At 47.9% G+C, this 21,666-nt stretch overlaps 2 protein-coding genes across 2 annotated transcripts; one reads left to right on the plus strand and one right to left on the minus strand.

Moving 5' to 3' along the window:
* The first annotated feature begins 327 nt into the window (after positions 1–327).
* Positions 328–4,201, plus strand: TPRG1L (tumor protein p63 regulated 1 like). The gene is made up of 5 exons (XM_002192705.7): positions 328–556; positions 630–721; positions 1,284–1,460; positions 2,018–2,171; positions 2,832–4,201. Exons 1-5 carry the CDS (start codon positions 353–355, stop codon positions 3,024–3,026), a joined length of 822 nt encoding a protein of 273 aa, XP_002192741.1. The 5' UTR covers positions 328–352; the 3' UTR covers positions 3,027–4,201.
* A 409-nt stretch (positions 4,202–4,610) lies between these two features.
* Positions 4,611–20,777, minus strand: WRAP73 (WD repeat containing, antisense to TP73). The gene is made up of 12 exons (XM_002196538.7): positions 20,615–20,777; positions 19,414–19,566; positions 18,761–18,877; positions 11,808–11,880; positions 10,898–11,001; positions 9,943–10,029; positions 9,286–9,420; positions 9,123–9,200; positions 7,756–7,861; positions 7,163–7,288; positions 6,274–6,465; positions 4,611–5,064 (listed from the first exon to the last, which is right to left on the minus strand). The coding sequence occupies exons 1-12, from the start codon at positions 20,681–20,683 to the stop codon at positions 4,955–4,957; spliced, it is 1,350 nt and encodes a 449-aa protein (XP_002196574.5). The 5' UTR covers positions 20,684–20,777; the 3' UTR covers positions 4,611–4,954.
* Between the last annotated feature and the right edge of the window lie 889 nt (positions 20,778–21,666).

Raw genomic sequence — 21,666 nt, forward strand, 5'->3', positions numbered from 1 at the left:
CCCACCACCTCGTACAGCCCTGCTAGGCGACGGTGACAGTGACTGACACAGCCCTGGCTGTGACAGTGCCGGTACCTGGTACCTCACCAGCTCTGAGCAAGCGCTAGTGAAGCACCCAGGGCTTTGTGCAGCCGCGGAGGCCGCCGCTGTGTGACGACAAGAGCCGATAGCAGGGCCAGCGGAGCGGGGAGCGCTGCCGCGTCCCTCACCCGCATCCCGCCGGGTCCCGGGGCTGCAGTGCCGCCTCCCGGCGCGGCGCGGCGCGGAGCGGAGCGGAGCGGAGCGGAGCGAGAGGCCGCCCCGGCGGCTCCGCCCCGCTCCGCCCCGGAAGGCTCCGAGCGCCCGCCCGGCGATGCTGCAGCTGCGGGACGCGGACGAGTCCGGCCCGGCCGGCGGCCCCGGCAGCCCCGGCAGCCCCGGGGCCGCCACGCTGGTGCCGGGGGGAGCCGGGCCGCCCTTCGAGCCGGCCGCGCCGCCCGCCCGGCAGACGCTGCGGCCGCTGAGCGTGCGGACCGCGGGCCGCGCCGGCCGCCTGAGGCGGTACTTCGTGTTCCGGGTGCGCGGCGGGAGCGGCGCGGGGCGGCCGCGGGGCCCGCCCGCCCGGCCTGACCTCCGCTTCTCCCCCGCAGCCCGGCACCATCGAGCAGGCCGTGAGCGAGATCCGCGTGGTCGTGCTGCCCGCCGAGGACGGGGAGGTGCAGAGCGTGTGGCTGCTCACCGAGTGAGTTCCGCGGCGGGGTGGGACGGGCGCTCCGGGAGCGGGAGGTGAGAGCGGGGTCAGCCTCGGCCCCGCGCTGCACAGCCCACGGCGCTGTTCTCTGTTAAACTGGGGAATATTATTCCGCGTACAAGGCCCGGAATTGCCCAGGCTGGCTGCAGCCATCATTATAGCATTGTTTCGTTATAACCAGACCAACACTCACTCCCTAGTTGAGCCCTTAGGAAATCCAGTCCCACAAAGAACCCACTCCTGCAGTAAAGTGTGGGCATGGCTTTAAGAAACTGTCCCTGCAGTAAAGTGTGGGCATAAGCTTTAAGAAACTGTCCCCTGCAGTAAAGCGTAGGCATAAGCTTTAAGAAACTGTCCCAAAGCCCTGTGTGTGCGGCAGTGCACAGACCCTCAGCCCTGCACTGGCCCTGATCATACAAAGCAAAGTAACAGAAAATACAGCATCACCATGACTTCAGATTTGTTCTCCTCAGCAATTCTTTCTGCCAGGCTCTTGAGTGTTTCTAGCCAGGAGTCAGAACCACTTAAAGGTCAGTCGCGTTCTCTCCCCAAGAATCGATCACTGGAACAATGAGAAGGAGCGCCTTGTCCTCATCACGGACTGGTCCCTCCTGGTCTGCAAGTACAACTTCATCAGCCTGCAGTGCCAGCATGTGACCAGGATTGCCCTCAGCGCCGTGGACACCATCTCTGTGGGGGAGTTTGTGTTCCCACCCAAATCTCTCAACAAGTAAGCAGCCACAGGCCCGTGGTATTGGGAACAGATTGAGCTGTCAGCCTGACCACTGGAATGGTCGGAGAATTCTTCCTTTTGTTTGCTTAACTTTGCTAACAATTCCTGAAGCTTTACTAGAAGACCTCAGGGTAGCTGCTGGTTTGCTGGGGTGGTGAGTACAAACAGCAAGTTGCTCAAAGACTTTCAAGATAAGATGAGTAGATTTGGGTGCAGAAACTCCTCACCATTACATAATGCAGTAAGTAGTAGCAGCACCACCTTAGCATGAGTAGAAAGCTGTGAGTGGCAGGTCCCCTGTACACAGGAGCTGTCACAGGCTGTGACAGATGGCCAGGGTGTCCCAGGTGCTTCACCTTCTTGCTCTTAGCTCGTAAGAATGTCCCTTTGCACGTTCCAGGGACTGAATTACTGCATTTCTTGCCTTCAGTAAAATTTACTATCACTTATATTTCAAGTGAGCTTCTGGTTCCAAGTAGGTCATTTCCAGACAGAACATTTTTAGTTAACCTTGCTCAGAGACAAGTTTTACCCTGTTCATTCTGCACTATCAGGAGGGAAGGTGTTGGTATCCGCATCCAGTGGGACAAGCAAAGCCGAGCCTCCTTCATCAACAGGTGGAACCCCTGGTCCACCAACATCCCCTACGTGACCTTCACCGAGCACCCCATGGCAGATGCTGATGAGAAGATCTCGTCCCTGTGCCGGGTAAGGAGCTCGTAGGGTGGACACAACTTGGATTATTTTTTAAGCAATATGTCGATAAATCAAACAAAATCAGTTACATCAGAGGTAGAATTTGGAGCTCCATCTCCCCAGTCTCCAAATTTTGACTTGTAAGGTAGCCCTACTGCCTATTTTTGCCAGCCACACATAACTGGCTGAAACACAGAGGAAGCCAAAACTGAAGGTAAAGAGTCCTGCAAAACCCAAAAGCAAATGGATCTTGGGCTGTTTCTGCTCTTACTTACCTGACAGGCTGATGGACTTTTCATCTAGGACTGCCAGCTAATTAACAGACACTTTAATTGCTCACTGAAAACCTTGAACCAAGGTGGTTCTCAGTCCTCTGAAGGTTTGCCTAAAATTAGAACACTATTAAGCATAACACATCAGTGAGCAGGGCAGAACCACAGTCAGAAATAAACACCTGGTCACTGATAAATCTTTCCCTGTTTAAGCCACCCATCAGCAGTGTCCTGTGTGAAATTAACTGAATCACTGAGGTTAAATATCAGACTGTGACTATCACAGCCCATAGAGCCGTGACAGCTACAGCTTTAATGCTAATCCTTCACCATTGTCTATCAGCTGCTGCTTAACAGTTTGCAAAACAATGCAAAAACAAGGTGATTTCTTTTCTTCCAGCTGGAAAACTTTCAAACACAGCTGATCCAGGCTGTGAAGAAAGCCCACAAGGAGGGCCCAGCGCCAGGAAGCACTAACGGGGTGTTGGTGCTGGAGCGGCCCATCCTCATCGAGACCTACCTGGGACTGATGTCCTTCATCAACAACGAGGCCAAGCTGGGCTACTCCATGACAAGAGGCAAAATTGGATTTTAAACCCCTCTGTGTATCAGCTATTCAAGGGCAAGTGACTTGCTGGTGGTGCCCTGGGGAGAGGGTGCTGAGGGCAGAGAAGCAAAGTCACCAGAGGAAGGAAAGGAGAGGAAAGGGGGACGTTGTAGGACAGTTCCCAGGTTGTCTGGGGAATGCACAGGTTGGATTTGAAGCAGGGTGGTGTCAGCCTTGTATTTTGTACCTGATTTACAGCCCTCACTGCTCCTTATGCAGGGTGAATGAGCTGTGGTGTGTTCTGTGTCCCAGTGCCTGCTCTCCCCAGTCCATGAAGTGCCACTGGAACCTGCTGAAACCCCCAGTGCACAGCAGAACCTTTGTGCCATGGCCCTGCTGTGTCCCTGTGTATGGTGTCAAATCCTGTCGTGTGCTTGGGACTGCTTTGTGTCGTTTAAGAGGAATTGCTGTTCCAATCACTATGATCTCAGTGCTCTGATTAATGCCTGTTAGGAATTTTCAAAGCTGTCAGTCAGTCTTTAACTGTATTTATTAGCTTTTGCTAAAGCTGCACTGTTCCACCTGCTCAGCAGCAGTTTGTGAACTCAATATGCATTTCTGAGCTTCTTGTAAAAATCCCTCTTAAGAACCTACTCAAACTTCCTCTCTACTTCTGTTCCTTTGCTGCAGCTACAGAATAAAGACTGTTGTGAGAGAACATTGCCAAAAGCCTCACAAACACGTTTGCCTTCAAAGCTGTTCTTTGTAGAACTGAAAAGGAATTCTATTTTGGTTAGATTGATACTCTCAGCCATTTTTCTTAAATCCACTCTAGTTTGGGCCAGGACTTTTTAATGGAGACAGAGAAAACTTCCAACACTGTGTGTCAGCCTTGGTTCATACATTCCTGCACCAAACCTCATCCAGGGATGAAATTCAGAAGCAGCCTAAGAGATTACAGCTGTAATTGCTCAGGAGGTGACTCTAACGAGCTTTTTCCTTGTGCATGACCTTCTCTCCATGCCCTTTCATCAGAGCATTTATCTGCTGGATGAACACTGTGCTGCAGTGGTGGGGTTTTTTGACCTTAATGTAGGTGGGTGTTTGTGAAACTCCTGTTGCAGTCAGTCCTGACTCCAGCTTTCCAAGCTTCTCCATGCATTTTCTAAGTTACTTGTTCAATTTTCATTAACCTTGCAGTAAAGTTAAAATTTCAACTCTTACGTGGTATTTGTTCTTCATTTTCTGGAGACTGAGACTATGAAATAAGGTAATAAAAGAAAAAACATCCAGTAAATTCCTAAACAAGAGATTCCATCCTTGGAAGGACAGGGGAAAACAAGGAGGAAGGATATCCAACTGCTCCTTCCCTGCCAAACCATCCACTCCTATTTGGCACCAGAGCTGGGACAAAAATTCCCATTTCAGTTACCTGTAATCCAGCATCTCAAAGTGTCAGTTGTGATTCCTCTGGCAAAGATTCCATGTAATAAATCCACGGTGGCCCAGGCACAGTTATTGTCACCCAAAATTATTTGTGTGCAAGTAACAGTTTCCTTGTGCTGGGATAAATCACTACATCATCACATCACTGATCACACTGAAACAGACTTTCAAGTGCAGAGGTGCGGGTTTATAGTTTGTAACTATCAAAATATTTATTGGAAATAGAAAATTTAAATAATAGCTATACATTATATATACACAGAGCTACAGTTTTAGAAAATAAGGGTTCAGAGTTGAAAAAGATCAACTCCCTCAAGATTCAGGTTTTCTTGCAATAGACACTCATTACTTACATTTCACTTGCTACATCACTTCATTCAAATGCAGTCACAGTATTCCACACACTGAGCTTGGAGCTCCTTCAAATAAATAACTTATAAATACAAACACTTCAGACTGGGCAACAGGTTTTCACTCCTTTCCTCTTTCTTCCTCAGACTTGGGAGCAGTTTTAATGCATTTTAGTTATTTTATTTTACCTCTTCTCTTTCCAAGTAACACACACAGAAGTTGTCCTTACTCAGGAGCAGCATGGAGTCCCCACTGGAATGCCAGGAGAGAGAAATGATCTGGAAGTCACCTGGAGGAAGAGATCAGAGTGTGTCAGCAAGGAGCTGGCAGCCCATCCTCCTGCTGGAGGAAAGGCAGCTGGAATCAGCCACACAAATCCCTGCGGGCCCCGTGCTGTCCCTGAGACATTTCCTGTGTCTCACTATGAACTCCTCTTTGCCTGAGGGAGAGAACACCCATTTTTAAACAGCTCCAAGGACACACCTGAGCTATTTCCAGCATAACGCTCAGATCAATTTATAAATGGAATAATATTTTTCACTGAATCTGGATCTTTGCTTCTGTCAGGGCTGGGATTAAATCGTGAGATGGTATTTCTTGTTGGGATCCAGATGTTTATTCTTATCTCTGTTACAGTCTCACAAACCCTGAGTTCCACAGCACTTCACTCTAACAAACTAAAAATGGAGCTGTATCTCTCTCTCTACAATACCTTTTAAGGATAAACTGTCTAATTAAGAAATTACACCTAAATTATTTTTATTTTTAACCCAATGACAAACCACCATTGGCTCACAATGTGGACTTTTTGTCCAATTACACAATGTCACCCAAACCCATGGAGGAGAGGGGGAAAAGGAGAGGAGGGGGAAAAGGAGAGGAGAGGAGGGGGAAAAGGAGAGGAGAGGAGGGGGAAAAGGAGAGGAGGGGGAAAAGGAGAGGAGAGGAGGGGGAAAAGGAGAGGAGAGGAGGGGGAAAAGGAGAGGAGAGGAGGGGGAAAAGGAGAGGAGAGGAGGGGGAAAAGGAGAGGAGAGGAGGGGGAAAAGGAGAGGAGAGGAGGGGGAAAAGGAGAGGAGAGGAGGGGGGAAAAAAAAGGAGAGGAGGGGGAAAAAGGAGAGGAGGGGGGAAAAAGGAGAGGAGGGGGGAAAAAGGAGAGGAGGGGGGAAAAAGGAGAGGAGGGGGGAAAAAGGAGAGGAGGGGGGAAAAAGGAGAGGGACCAGCCTCCACTCTAAAACCTCCACCTTGCTTTATATATATTACTATATTCTAAACCCTTAAGCTCTTAAGTTTTCCACCCTGTGGTATCACACACTTCTATTCAAACTACACCCACAATCCCAGTTCTATCATTCCATTTTGGAAGCTTCTCCACGACCTCAGGTCAATGCAGTGTTTTCTTGGGGGTCAGTGCCTGTCAGCACAGAAAGTCTAAAATTCTCAGCAACCAAGTTTCCAACAACTGAGCAGCTGCTGAGGGGTTGTGGGAGCTGCTGCTCACCTTCCCCAGGCACCTGCACGACGACACAGCCAGCTGGGGACCACAGGTACACTCTGCTGCTGCCCGTGCACACAGCCAGGCGGGGCTGGCAGGGGTCCCACTGGAAACACTGGATGCTGCACAGCTGCTCCAACACCACTGCCAGCTTCAGCTTCCTGATGTCCCAGATCCACACAGCGTTGGGAATGTTATCTGCAGAGGAAGCAGCAGCTGTGTGATAGCTGGAGGATAAAAGGATCATGTGTGTTTTTTCTAAATGCACAGGAATAAACAAATTCGTACGACACAAATCCTTAGGTATGCCCCAGGGTTAGCACCACTTGAGTTTTGCCAAGCACAGCCTTCAGGAAAAGAAGGTAAAAGTGGTCTAGTCCATCTCCCAGTCCTTCCCTAGCTTTTATCACATTAATCTGATGGGTTTTACACCTGACCCAGAGCTTTGGCATCCAGGCACAAACAGCCCCTCAGGACCAAAGGGAAAAATGGAATGTTAATTCCATGATTTTCACTATTCAAGAAGTCAGAATTCCTCCTGCTATAGGTTGTACAAAGTTCTGTCTTTTAAGAGACCCAGGCTGTAAGTGGGAAGAATTTTTTCATTTTCAATACAGTGAACTCACACAAACTTGAAGAAATATAAACCCCCCCTGTTTTCATTAAATACAGAGCCAAGGCTGAGTTCATGCCCTGATCACCAGTTCTGGCAGCTAACAACAGTTAACACACACTAGAAGACAGGCTGGGATTCCTCTGTAGTTATATATCTCACAACAGAGCTGATTCTACAGGGCCATGACTCTTTTTATAGTGTAAAGGATCACTTCTGCTAAGGAAAGCCCCCACATGCCCCACATGGTTTCCCCTCTAAGGCAGGGCACTCGGAACTTACCATTTTTGGTTGCCAGGAAACAGTTATCTGCACTGAAGGCCAACATCCCAACTCCCACTTTGGGATTTGCCCTGTCAGCAACTGGTTTGATGTACTGTAAAGAAACTGGCACCTGGGAAATGTCATCTGGAATGGGAAATAAAAGCATTTCACTAAGTGAGCCTGGATGGACAATGCAATTACATCCAACTGTTAAAACCCCTCATCTCTGCAGTGATAGGACCATATTTTACTCTTCTCCAAGATGTTCTAATCAAAATTTCAATTGCTTAAGATACTACATCTTCACACAGCCACCCTACTATTATTCCTGCCCCCCTACAGAAAAGGAAAGGCTGGAAATTCAGGCAAGACTGAGATTAAATCAGGAAAATTAGGAGAGTAATTTTTCTACTACCTTTTAACTAGTATTTCAAATACTGTCAACCAAAGGTGATTTACAGTGCCACAAAGACTGAGACTGATTTTTACTGCCCTAGAGAACATCCAGAGGATCTGTTCCACTGTCCAAGGGGCAGAGTTCACCTACAATGTTTATTTAAAGACTTCCCAAGGCAAACTCAAGTGTCTGGTTTGAGTAAACTTTGGCTTACATTTACTCTGTGTGCTGAAGAGAGAACTAGCCAATTCTCTTGTTGGAGGGAAAGAAAGTCTCTCTGTGCCAACAGTTGGGGATTTCTCCACTTCTTTATACACAATCTACAAAGAAACAAGTGAGAGCTCTACAGAAGGGCCTTGGAGAGTTTGGACATGGGGTGTTACCAAAAACCCACATCCCACTGGCTCATTTGCACATTTAGTACATCTCAGTATCCCCTGTTCATGAGCAGAGGAAAGGGCTTCAGTAGGCAGATCTGGAATCCAGTATTCCCAGGGAATCATGGGCCATTTGGAACCACAATCAGGAAAAACACTCCGAAGAAAAACCCTGAGGGAGTGCACCTCGTTCATTATTTCTGACAGCAAATTAAATCATCCCCATTACAGTGGGAACATCTCATTTTTACAACCAAAAATCTTTAATCTGATTCTGTCACAAACAAAGTGCACTGCTGCAGAAGGAAAATAGCAAAAATATTTTAGTGTGCCTGCAACATACTCCCAAACACAAGCACCAGGATAAAACACAGCAACTGCAATTCCTGTCTGTGTAGTGGAGATTAACAAAGCTATTTCCATTTGTTTTCCATGACATATTTTACACCTAACTGGAAGTTAAGGCATTTTTCAGCCCCGAGTAGCTTTGCTGAGGTGCTTTAATGGCTCGTGCCTGGCTTCTGGTTGAGAGGCAGAGTCATGTGAATATTGTAGGCTTATAATCCACACACAGACTCTTCCAGGAGGTCTGTTCAGGTCCTCTGCAATGGCAAACGGCACCACACACTGTTCTTGTTAGCTCCAGGGATGAGATCAGCTCAGGATTTTGGGAACAGCAGCTCTGCACCTGCTGCCAACAGCCCAGAATCTGTCAGACCTTGCAGGTATAAAGGATAAAAATCAATGCTGACAGATGTTCCAGGAAATGCCCTTTAGGTGAGCTGGATGAGCCTGTCCACACAGGATGGAAAATCTGAACACAATCCAGTTCCAGCACTGTTTAAAGTTAAGAATTGTATGAAGCTGAGACAAATCTCTCCTGCTCAGTTTTCCAGTTTGCCATCAGCTGCACACCCAAATCTGTAATGCAGCCACCACCTACACCCAAAATACATTGGCACATGACAGGAGCATCTGAGAATCTATTACTGCTAAAAAGAGACAATCACAGAAATATATTTCATCAAATTTGAAAGGATTCCCACATTTTTGTTACATTCCCAGGTTGCAATTTCCCAAGCCCTGGCGGAAAAAGAAAGAAAAAAAGTCTCCAGAATAAAATGGATTAATCAGCATCTTTCAGACACAAACAGCAGCACCCAAGCTCTGCAAAGGTCTCCATGGATTTGGGATCCACACTTACAGTCTGTTTGCTGGCAATGGTTGCTGCATGCTCAAGTTCTGTGATCTTCTTCCACGTCACATGGTTCAGGATACGCACCTGGCTCAGGAAGGTGGCAAGGGGAGACTGTTAGGGCAAAGTTCTTCAAATGATTTAGATAAAAGAGGCAGGAAACACTTCTCACCTTTTCATCAAAGCTGCCAATGGCCAGGAACTGGCTGCTGGGACTCCAGGCGATGGATTTGATGCCCAGGGGCCACTCGTAGGCGCGGTAGGAGGAGAGCAGCCGCCCATCCAGGGAGTACAGCAGCACCTTGTACTGAAACACAGCACAGCCACTCTAATCCAGAAACGCTGCTAAAAACCACAGGCAGGCAAATCATCCTGCCAAACTCTGCTGCTTAACATGCAGCAATTAAATACAAAGGTACAAATGGTCTCTTGTCTATGAGTTAAGAGGCTTTATTGCTCTATTTTCGGATGAGTACTTTTAGTAACTGTAAAATCACTGTTCAGTGCAATGTCAGTAAAACTGCAGAAGACTCTTACACTCTTCCATTAGTCTTTCATTATTTCAATTGCAGCTTCTGCAATGTTTACAATTTTTTTGCAAAATAAATTAGAAATAATTTGCTGTCATTGAAGATTTAAAGAACAGCGACATCCACTTGCAAGGACACCCATCCCCAATATAAGTGTAATATTTAACAAAAGTTGGACTCACACACTTTTATGTTCAAAAGAAACATTTTAAGCACTAATTATTTTAGTCACTGCTTTATATATGATGGCCAAAGACCAGCTTGAGCTCTGCAAGAAAATAATCTGCTTTTCCTCTTACCTCCAGGCACGTGTCCCACACTGCCAGCACACAGCCATTGGGAGCCCATTCAATCCCAAACAGATCCTGGGTTTCAGTGTCAAAATGCTGCCCACAAAAGAGAAACCACAAAACCATTTGAAACATGTCAACAAATCCTGTTGTATCCAAGTTGACAGAATGCTCAGTTTTAACTTTTCAAGGGCTACCACAAACATAAAAGAGCTTTTTGTCTGCCAGAGTAGCAACAAAAATATTTCCTCTTGTAATACATGCTGCATTCAGTGGATCTTTGATCCCCTCCACAGAAAAGCTAAAAGTTTCCATACCTTCAAATGAACAGCATTTCATAAGAAAATTAAATTAGTTACACCGAATCAGTCAAAAATCCAAGAAGGCTAATTCCTTGTCTTAAAGCCCAGTACAGGATCTGTACTGGGATCCCTTCCAGTAAGGAAGGGACCTTACAGATATCCTATTGAAATGATCCCACATTTTTGTTACATTTCCAGGTTGCAATTTCCCAAGCCCTGGCGGAAAAAAAAAAAAAAAAGAAAAAAGTCTTTTTTTCTTAGTGGATAGTGGAAGGGCAGGGACACCTTCCACTATCCCAGGTTGCTCCAAGCCCCATCCAACCTGGCCTTGGACACCTCCAGGAACAGGACAGCCACAGCTTCTGCTACCAAGGTTCGTTAGGGACGAGCTTTGGAACGTGACAAACATTTAGGAATATTTCCCAAATTTTCTCTCAGCTTCTGGTGAGGCTCAGAATTCCCAAGATACAAGGTAAGTCCTTGGTGAGGTTTAATTGCTCCGATCCAGCCCGTGGCCAATGCCACCCTCAATGGACTGATCTCATGTGTGAACAGTTTGTATCACATGTCCCAAGTACCAAGCACTTGCTACTCTCTGTGTTTCTGATGGAGTAGTGTGCAATATGTGCACAGAGCAGAGTGGGAGCAGAGGCAGAGCTCACCCTGAGGAGCTGCCAGCTTCTGCACACGAAGATGCTGATGAAATCCTTGCAGTCACGCCGCTCTGCCACGGCCATGTAGCGCCCGTCCTTGGTGAAAGCCACCCCTGCCATGGGACAGATTAATTAAAACTGGCTTAAATAGAAATCAGACAGCAAGGCAGAAGAGCTGATGAGTTTGAGCAAGGCACAGTTACTCCCAGTTCAAAGCAGAACTAAAAAAGACAGAATCTCTTCACAGAAGGTCACATTAATCAAGGCAAAGCACAGTGAAGTTACTGATTCACCATGTCAGCAATTTTTAAGCTCAGAATGTACAATTTCTCAGGATGCAGAGCTCTAGCGTGCTTCAAAACACATCTAACCACTGACAGTTGTTATATAAACCCAACAGATTTCAAATAACCACTTCATTTAGCCTGGCTAAATGGATCAGTTATGCAACCATCGGGTCTCCACCAACTCCCAGGCATTGCTCCCCATCCTCCTGGATTTTACATGGAATACATAATTGCCTTTGTCATCTCTGGGATACAAGCCTTGGGCAGGAAATTGCTTACCACAGCCATGTGGTCTGACAGCCCTGACACAAGCTTCCCTTTCTGGCCTTTCCATATGCAGAAGATGACAAAAGTCACTTTGGATTAATGTTTTTCATGGCGAGCACGTCCAGCATAATTTAATGTCTTAAAGGATCCCTCAGGGGCAAACACAACACAGATGCACATGTGAAGAGCAGGCACATGGATCTGCTGGAATCCCTCACTCAGACACCACAACCTGGCTGCAGGTGCTGCTCAGAAGGGAGGGGACCAGGCCCTGCTCCCAAAAATGGGGTTTGTGGTCACATTAAAGTCCTTTTCCCTTTCTGCCACATTCAAGGACCATTCCCAGCTAGGTGTGTGACACTTACCTTGCTGGCATGCTTTGGGGTACTTGATGTAAGACACAGACTTGGTGCACAAGGACCACACCGTGATTCGCAGCTGGCACAGAGACAGGGAGCAGTTTGGGTTATTTTTGTAGATTAAAAAAAAAAAGAATTAATAGGAAAACATCAACCTAATTCAGCAACACAAAGTGGATCAATGAACCTTCTGTGATTAATTAATTCTGCAGCTATTTTGTATAACACAGTGACCTGGGAAGCAGCTATGAGGAATTCTTTCCCAATTTCTGGCAGTTAGCAGGGAATTTTCCCCAAGCTTACATGAGTACTTTAGATGGGGATGCAAAATTCACACCACTGATATGAAGAAAACCTCTTCACAAACACTGAAGTTCCTGACATTAGCACAAACATCTTCCCAACCTATTGCCCAGAGCCACTTTGCAGTTGGAAAAACAGATTCATCACAGAATCTGGAGGAGAGATGGGGAGTTTCCTGCCTTTATGAATGGATGATAAGTTACAACCCCTTCAGAACACTGTATCCCTTGGGGAAAGGCTATCAAGCATGAATATTGAGCTGTATTTTACAACATTTAGAAACCCTCAGCTTTGACGGCTGATTTGTGTTTTGCTCTTCCCTCCTCAGGCACACACAAGGAGGCACCCTTACAGAATTACTGAAAAATTCAGACACCCAAAACCTGCTATGCAAAGCGAGGCTTTACACTGGTGTTTGGGGGATTTCTGGAGAACTGTGCCTCCACAAGTACCAAGTCCCAGTCCCAGCCTCCCCACAGCTCCCCAAGGTCACAGCTGCACTCCAGGCTGTGCCTTGCCATCTGCACATTACCCAATTAAAAACAAATACTCCCTCTCCCTTAGCAACGGCAGCCCCAGACACATGGGCATTCACCAGGATGGCACGTGAACCTTTGCATTTGGAGCTGGAGCAAGGAATGTTTCCAGGGTCAGGTTTTTCACTTGTGCTTTCCTGCATTTTACTGCACCAAGGAGCAGCTACAGGTAGGACTTTTGCCAGTGAAGCACCTCTATCACAAAGGTGCCTTTCCCTGAACTACTGAACACCAAAATGAATTCTGATCCATTATGTAAAACACCAGCATTGTGCCCATTTCCTCCTCCTCCCACACCCCACACAGCCCAGCAGCACCCCAGCAGTCTCAGGAGGAAGGTTCTCCTAGACCTTTTTGCAGGTTTGTCCTCAACACACCTTTTCCTTCCCTGAAGGACCTGGCACTGCTGAGTGGTGACAAAGGATGCTCAGGGAGCAGCCTGTGGATCTGCTTCACTGGTAATCTGCAGGCTCTGGAGGTTTTTCCCTTGCTGACATGATCAGTTTTGGTGGGAAGCAGAATTCAAGGGATTTACAGGGTTCAAACCAAGCTTCAGAATCCCAATAAACACTGCCTCCCCATCAGAGATCCACGGAATCCCAAACAGACCTTTCTGCCTTACACATCAGGAAACTTCTGAGATTTGAAGAAGAAACACTGAAATCTTTTTTCATGGAATCACAGAATGATTTGGGCTGGAAGGGACATTAAAGATCATCTTGTCCCAGGCTCTGCCACGGACAAAGACACCTTCCAGTAAACCAAGTTTCTCCAAGCCCTGCCCAACCTCACAGGGAAGGATTTCTTCCCAGTATCTCACCTAACCCTGCCCTCTGTCAGTGGCAAGCCATTCCCCCTTGCCCTGTCACTCCAGGCCCTTGGAAATGGACCCTGTCCATCTTTCCTGTAAGTTCCCTTTGGGCACTGGAAGGCCACAGTGAGGTTACCCCAAGGTGTCTCCTCTCCAGGTGAACAATCCCAGTTCCCTCAGCCTTTCCTCCCAGCAGAGCTGCTCCATCCCTCTGACCATCCTGGGGCCTCCTCTGGACTCTCTGCAGGAGCTCCAGGTCCTTCCAATGCTGGGACCCCAGGGCTGGAGGCAGCTCTGCAGGTGGGGCCTCACCTGGGCAGGGCAGAGGGGCAGAATCTCCTCCTCTAAGTTCAGCAGCTCCTGGAGGAACCCATGAGATGAATTAATCAACTTTTATCCCTGGAGCCGCTCACTTCCGGCCACCCAAAGCCAGCCTTGTCAGTCTGCTCCTCAGGCAAGATTTACTTTAAAAATACCAACACAATGCCTCCACACATTCCTCTGCAGCAACTGCAGCACTGAAATGCTGCTGGGGACTATTAATTGCAGCCCTAAATGCACTGGCTGCCCTGCCTCCCCTGAGCAAAACACACAGCACACATTCTCCAGCCACTTAATACAAGCTTAGCAGCTGCAGGCTTCGAATGCTGAGGGCTGGATCATCATTTTTCCTGACAAAGGCATCTGAGTGCTGCCACTCAGCCTCATGAACAGTTCTCCTGGCCTGCTGGGCATCAAACACACTTCCATCCTGGACCACACTGACTGCTCCAAGCCTCAGGAGGCAACACCTTGCTGCTCATGTTGAGCTCAAGAGCACACAAATCCCTGGAGATGGGACACAGCACATCCCATGTGGAGTTACCACTGTCACCTCTGCCCTGCCTGAGGCCCAGCCAGAGAAAAGGCAAGGCCACCTTTGTTTCAAAGTATTTCTGCATCCATCTGTGCTCCATCATGGAGGCACAGAATCATTTAGGATGGGAAAACCCTCAAAGACCACTGTGTCCAATGATTTCCCCAGCACTGCCAAGGCCACCATCAGACCACGTCCCCAAGTGCCACAACTAAATGTCTTTTAAATCCCTCGAGGGATGTTGACTCCACCCCTCCCTTAAGGGGCCTGTTCCATTGCTTGCCAACCTCTTCCATGAAGAATTTTTTCCTAACATCCAACCTAAACCTCCATTTGGTGTAAAAACAGCAGCTTTTCCAAGAGGGTCAAGCTTTGTGATTCCTTAGGGAGGACAATAATGGTTTTCCTGTTCTTCACTGTTGAGCACATGCTCCTGGCACTTGATCACAGTGCCATCACACCCTGATACTGCTTAGGGGGCACTGCCCTGCCCTGTGTGCCCCAAAACATGGACAGCAAACTGCAAAAACACAGACTGCAACTAAACAAGATGCCTCTAAGCAAAAGCAAATAAGCAAAGCCCTCATCTTCAATCCATCTATCAGCCACAACACACCTTTAACATCTAACAAGATCACAGAATCACAGATCATCTTAAAGATCATCTTGTTTCAAATCCTCTATTCACAGATTCATTGAGGTTGGAAAAGATTATCAGGATCATCAAGTCCAATCCAACCGTGCCTGATCCCTGATCCTTGTCACCCATCCCAGAACACCAAGTGACACCTCCAGGGATGGGGACTCCCACCACTCATCTCTCTGGGCAGCACCTTCCAATGCCTGACCACCTTTTCCATGAAGAAATTCCTCCTGATGTCCAACCTGACCCTTCCCTGGCTGAGTTTGAGGCTGTGTCCTCTCATCCTGTTGTTCTTTGTTCAATTCCACTCTCTCCCCTGCAAGGGCTGCAGGCTCAGAGGGAAGCAAAAATATATATTCTATAATTCCACCCTAACTTCTCATCCAAATCACAACATTATGGTTTGGTCTAGTGCTAGGAACATTCAAAAGCAAATCATTTTGATTCTTGACAGTAGGATCCTCTTCTGTTGTTCCATTTGTGCCCACTCAGACATTCCTACAGAAAAACTCACATTATGTGCTTAATGTATGGATTTCACACCCCCTTCCCTTTACACTGTGTTTACAACTGAATTGTGACTGAAAGGGAAAACCTTCATATTCCCACCTGGAACATTCCACAATCTCATTTAAGTTGCCAACATAAATGAGATGAAGAAGATTAGAAGGATTATGTCACAGCTTGCAGACAGGATCAGGAGCAATAGAAACACCAAACACAGAGGGTGAGAAAAGAAACCAAATGCTTCAAAAATGACAGGAAATTTCCATTGCTGCTCGTTGCCTTTGGCAGGGAATTCATGGAGAATTGGTTTTAAAGAAGGAGAACAGCCCATGGTTAGTTAAATCCACAGCAAGCCCTTCTCCACTGCTCCTTTTTGGGGATACTTTCTCTTCAGCATAGATGACTCAATTGAGTGGAATTGTCAAACTCAAATCCTCACGATAATGGTGTCTGAGAAGTTTTCAGCTGTTGTTTTGCAGTGGAAAAACAAACCAAAAGCAGAAGCATTTTTAAAATAGCCTAAAAGCAGCTGAGAAATAAAAAGTATTTAGATGGTAACGTGATAAACAGTCTCCAGCGCCGGGCCCAGGACCACTGCCCGATGTTGACAGCTCCAGGCAGGTGGAGGACTGGTGATTTTCAGCAGACAAAAACACACTTTTAAACAACCTACAGCTCAAATGACTGTCAACCCTTGTCCCAGACTTGACTGGGTCACTCGGCCCCCTTACATAGCAGTGTCTGTCAGCGCCGGATTTCAGGAGATTATTCGGAGCACATTCCTCGCCAGGAAGCATTTTTCAGCCAACGCAGCCACGCACAGTTACCAAGGATCAGCTGGGATACACACAGAAACACACACTTTTCCCTGCTGCTGGAGTTCCAGAGAAGCTCCTTAATGCTTAAGGACTCGACATGGAATGAGACAAAGTACAAAGAATGTCGTTTATAAGCACAGCTCTTCAGAGAAACACTCCAGAACATCTTCACAGTATTTATCCCAAAAAATGAGGGCCACGAGGAAGCAGAGAATCACAGAATCCCAGGATGGCTTGGGTTGGAAGGGACCTTAAAGCTCATCTTATCCCACCCCCTGCCATGGGCAGGGACACCTTCCACTAGACCAGGCTGCTCCAAGTCCTGTCCAACCTGGCTTTGAGCACTTTCAGAAATGTGAAGAGGATTCATTTGCTTTCCTTCAGATCCTTCACCTGCAGCTGTTTGTTAAGCTACACCCGTGCCTGTAAATTCTGGTGGAAAAATGGACTGGAAGGAGTCACATGGGGTTCAACACCTTCCACAGGACACACTGATAATGTGCAACTGCCTCCCACAGTGGATTTCAGCAGAGGAGGAACACTGATCCCACAAAGAAACCCTACAAATTAGCTGATGAATTCCAAGTGTCAAAGGATGGTGCCAGACTCCTTTTTTTTTAGGTGCCAGTGACAGGACAAGGAGTAATGGCCATAAACTAAAACACAGTAAGTTCCACCTCAGCATGAGGAAGAATTTCTTTCCATGGAGGGTGGCAGAGCACTGGAACACCTTCCCAGAGAGGGTGTGGAGTCTCCCTCTCTGGAGACATTCCAAACCCACCTGGATTAATTTCTGTGCCACCCGCTCCAGACCCTGCCTTGGCAGGGGGGTTGGACTGGATGATCTCCAGAGGGCCCTCCCAGCTCCAACTATTCTGGGATTCTGTAATGATTTTTCTGAGGCACTAGTAAGTACAGGTTGCTAGAAAGAAAATAGCACAACCATAACCTTTAAAAAACTCAGGGAATAAGAAAGTTCCTTGGGAGCTCTCACTGGAGTCCACACATTGACCTGAGGAATAAGGAGTGGTTACTTGGTGCTGTTTGGAAGTGACCAAAGCCCAGCTGAGCTGGCTGACAGGGAACCCCCAAAGCCTCCCGGCAATCACTGGATTTGATAACACACTGCTATCAAATATCCTGAGCACTGCCCACGTCCATCCCCCCAGACTGTGGATTTAGCAGGGAGGGAGTAAACACAGCTCCAACCATGGCCCAGCCCTGGCAGCTGTCTGACAACAGCTAATTTAGCAACCTGTTTACAGCTGGAAAGGAAACTTATCCCAACACAGATGCCAACTTGGCAAAGGCTTAATGAAATCCTCTAAGGTCAAAGCGAGTTCTGTTGGGAGGCAATAAATCCTGGCTGGTCCACCCCCACATGCACGTGCCACGAGATCTTCTCTGGGAGCCTCACACAGCCCCAGCCTGCAGTGCTGCCTCCTCTGCTGCTGCCTGACCAGCAGGGATGGCTGCACTGCCTCCAGGCTGGATTCTGGGCTTGTTTTTACATTTTATTGCTGCTATCAGGGCAATTCACACCTGGGAAAACCAAGGCCTAAACTTAGCACTCCTATCTAGAGGGATGGGGGAGTGGGTCTGTAAATACACACAGCAGAGTCCACAGCTATATCCCACTAACAGTGGGATTTGCCCCAAAAAAGGGGAAATCTTGCACTGCAGCATGTAAATTTTGTGCTAACCAGTGTTATGATACAAGATCCTGTCATCTAAAACCCTTCCACAGGTTTGGAAAGAGTAAATACAAAAAGAAAGTGTCTCACATGCAGTTCTTGTCTATTTTCTGACCATATATTGTTGTACTCAATAACAGGAATCATCAGCTCTAATCCAAAAGGTGGAAAAGTCAGAATCCACAAGTCTTCCAACAAACCGACCATCCACAAACCAATTTGGATTCTCCATTAGTAGCATTCCCCAATATAGGTCTTAACAAGCATTAAAGGTGTTATAATTTTAATTTCACAAGTGGTTCCACCAGCAGTCTGGCTCCTGTGTGTCAAATCAAACAACTGGGAAAATATTTCCAGGATCTGGATCTAAATCTCATCTCACAGGTCAATCAGCCTATAAGTTTTAATTTAAAATCACTCTGAAACATTTATAGTTTATGGTTTGGGGTTTTTTTTAACTAGAAACCCTGAGCTTTTTCCACCGTGCAAGCAACATTGCTGTGATGAATGCCCTCAAAATCAAAACCATCAGGATATATTCTGAACCACACAATTGTATCTTCAAATTTAAGTGTCCATTTTCTAGCTTATCACCATAAGCTAGAGGACAAAATGTTAGTGGAACAACAAACACCTAACCTGGAATTAACCCGAGTTACACACAGGAGTACAGAGCTGCATCTGTGCTCTCCCCCACCGCTGCAGCTTTAAGGGCTTTGGGTTATTTTAGGAGGCAAAGGGCAGACAGCACCATCTGACACCGAGGGGAGCCAGCCTGCCTCCACACTCACATGGAACTCGGTGGTGTTGAGGATGTGACGCCCGTCCGGACTCCAGCATGACGCCACCAATCCCGCGGAGCCCTCGTCGATCTTACAGTGCCAGTCCGGCTGCTCCAGGGACCAGACCTGGGGCAGGGAGCGAGCAGACACAGCAGAAGCATCAGCTCACCCACACCTCTGCTCGGGAGGGCTCCCTGCAGCTGCCAACAGGCTCCTGCACCCCACCTCAGGGAGCTCAGCAACACCCAAGCACCCGCAGCCATGAAGGACTGGCGCTGGATCCCGCTGCAAAAGTGAGTCCCATACCTCCGGGTGGCCATGGAAATGGCAAAGGATGTGGGGTTGGCTTTTTCTCTGTGAAAAATATACTGAATATCCAACATCTAAACGGGTTTGGTCCATTTAACAAGCTTGCATGTTGTTTATTTCCTACTGCAGTAAGAAACTGGTAAGATCATCTCTGTTTTGCTAGATATTTTTATCCTAAATATTCTTTTTCAAACTAAGATGTTTGTCGTGGCTTTCCAAATCCTGGCATGCTGGGTTATCCTCAAAGTGTGTTATCAAGGTGCCTCAGCAAAGCCTCAGACTAGTGCTGGCTGTTAAACTCTCACTCACATCACACCCAAGCTGGGAAAGCCCTGCCCTGCTTCCATCCTCACCTGGACAATGCCCCGCTTGTACATGGCACACAGGATGAAGAGGGAGTCCGAGGACCACTCCAGGTACTGGATCTGATCCACGCAGGTGTAGAGGTGGAGGATCTGCAGTGAGCTGGCATCCCGAACCAACAAACGGTGCTGCACACACGAGGCCTGGCGGGGACAGGGACAGGGCTGAGCTGGGGCAGGATCCCGGATGGAGCACCAGGGCTGTCCCTGCCAGGCTCGCTGTGATGCCAGGTTTAGCTCAGAGAGGGTCAATTGCTGTGTTTAAATTTAAAAAAAAATCCTCCCTGTGGGTGGTGAGCCACTGGTACAGGTTTCCCAGAGAAGCTGTGGCTGCCCCATCCTTGGAATTGTTCAAGGTCAGGTTGGACAGGGCTTGGAGCAACCTGGGATAATGGAAGGTGCCCCTGAGTGTGGCAGGGGCTTTGAACCAGATGAGCTTTAAAGCTCCTTGTGCTCCAAACCAATCTAGGATTCTGTAATTCTATTCTGTATGCACTGAGCTCCACTGTGAACTGCAGTGAGAACTAACCCAGGGGAAAGGGGGTTTTAGAGCAGTAAATAGAATCCTCAATGCCATCACTGCTGGGTAAGCAACGCCAGTTTTTAAAAAATTATTTTCTGTCTTATAACTTTTTTTATTTCATAGAATCCCTTATTTAATAGAATCTCTTTAAGGTTTGGATTGGGAGGGACCTTAAAGTTCATTCAGTTCCACCCTGCCATGGGCAGGGACACCTTCCACTGTCCCAGGCTGCTCCAAGCCCTGTCCTTGGGCACTGCCAGGGATCCAGGGGCAGCCAGAGCTGCTCTGGGCCCCTGTGCCAGGGCTGCCCACCCTGGCAGGGAATTCCTCCCCAAGAGCCCACCCAGCCTCCCTCCGGCAGTTTGAAGCTGTTCTCCCTCGTCCCGCCTCTCCAAACCGTTGTGGAAAGTCCCCCTCCATCCTCCCTGGAGGCTCCCTTCAGCTACTACTTAATTTAAAGTAATATTTAATTTTAAACAATGCGTCTAACAGATTACGATTAATTTAAGCGAACTGAGGTCTCGCTATTGGCCCTCAGTGCCTCCAAGCCCCTCAGCAGCAGCCTCAGGCCGCATTCCGCGGGGCTCCATCCTCGCCCTCAGCCCGGCCCGGCCGCTCGGGGGGCCCGTGCCGGGCCGCACGGCGCCGCTGCCCTCGGCCGGCACTCACCAGGCATTTTCCATCGGGGGAGAAGCGGCCCAGGAGCCCCGAGAGCTTGAACAGCTCCGAGAAGTTCATGGCGGGCGCGGCGGCACCGGCGGGATTCGAACCCGCCGCCCTCGGGCCGCCCCGCTCCGCTCTCCGGGGCCCGCCGGAAGGGGCGGGGCCGCCCCGGGGCACGCCGGGAGTTGTGGTCCCGCGCCCGCCCGGCAGGGGGCGCGCGGCGGCGGGAAGCGCGCGGGAAGGCGGCATTGGTATGCAAATGAGCCGCTAATGAGCCGGGTAATGACGCGGTTAATGAGCTGAGGGGTGAGTTCTCCCTCCTCTCCTTGTCCTCAGGGAAACCTCCCTTATCTGCCGCCTTTCCGCGCGCACCGTCCCGCGCTTGGAATAGCCTTGACTAATTAACCGGCCCTTCTGGCTAATTAATCAGCCCTTCGGGCTAATCACTATTACCGACAGCAGTGGGAGCACAGGTGGGATGTCGCGCCAGATTCCCCGAACAGGACCGAGGAACTAATAAATTGGAATAGAGATACCCCAGCAAAAAGGATATGAACTGACTGGAATCAATCAATCACTCAATCAATCAATCGATGTAGCTGTGAAAAACACCAATCACTTGGTTTTTTTTAATCTTCAAAGTTTATTAGTAATAAAATAGTTCTTAAAAATAGTAATAAAATTAGAATAATAAAAATTTGGACAATGAGGATTAGGACACTCCGAGACAATAAAAAGTGAAGAATTTTGGACGTCCAGATGTTTCTGGGCACTGAGCTGCCAAAAACATGCCTTGAACAAAGGGATAATACTTAAAAGCAACAGCCTGTTGTGTATTCATGTATCTCATACATGGTGCATAAATTCCTTGCAAATTAAGAATTTTTCTGGTTTTTGTCAACTTCTTCCCCTTAATCCTGGTGGTTCCATAAAGACAGAGAGAAGGTGGAAGAATGTTTGTTTTTTCTGATAAGGAGGTTGTAACTCTTCAGGTTTCGTGTTGCTGTTATCTCTATGTGAAGAGTTTCTTGATTATCTTATCCCGTTCCTTGAGCTAG

This window comes from Taeniopygia guttata, chromosome 21 (assembly GCF_048771995.1).
Source record: "Taeniopygia guttata chromosome 21, bTaeGut7.mat, whole genome shotgun sequence".
In the NCBI taxonomy this organism is placed as follows: domain Eukaryota; kingdom Metazoa; phylum Chordata; class Aves; order Passeriformes; family Estrildidae; genus Taeniopygia; species Taeniopygia guttata.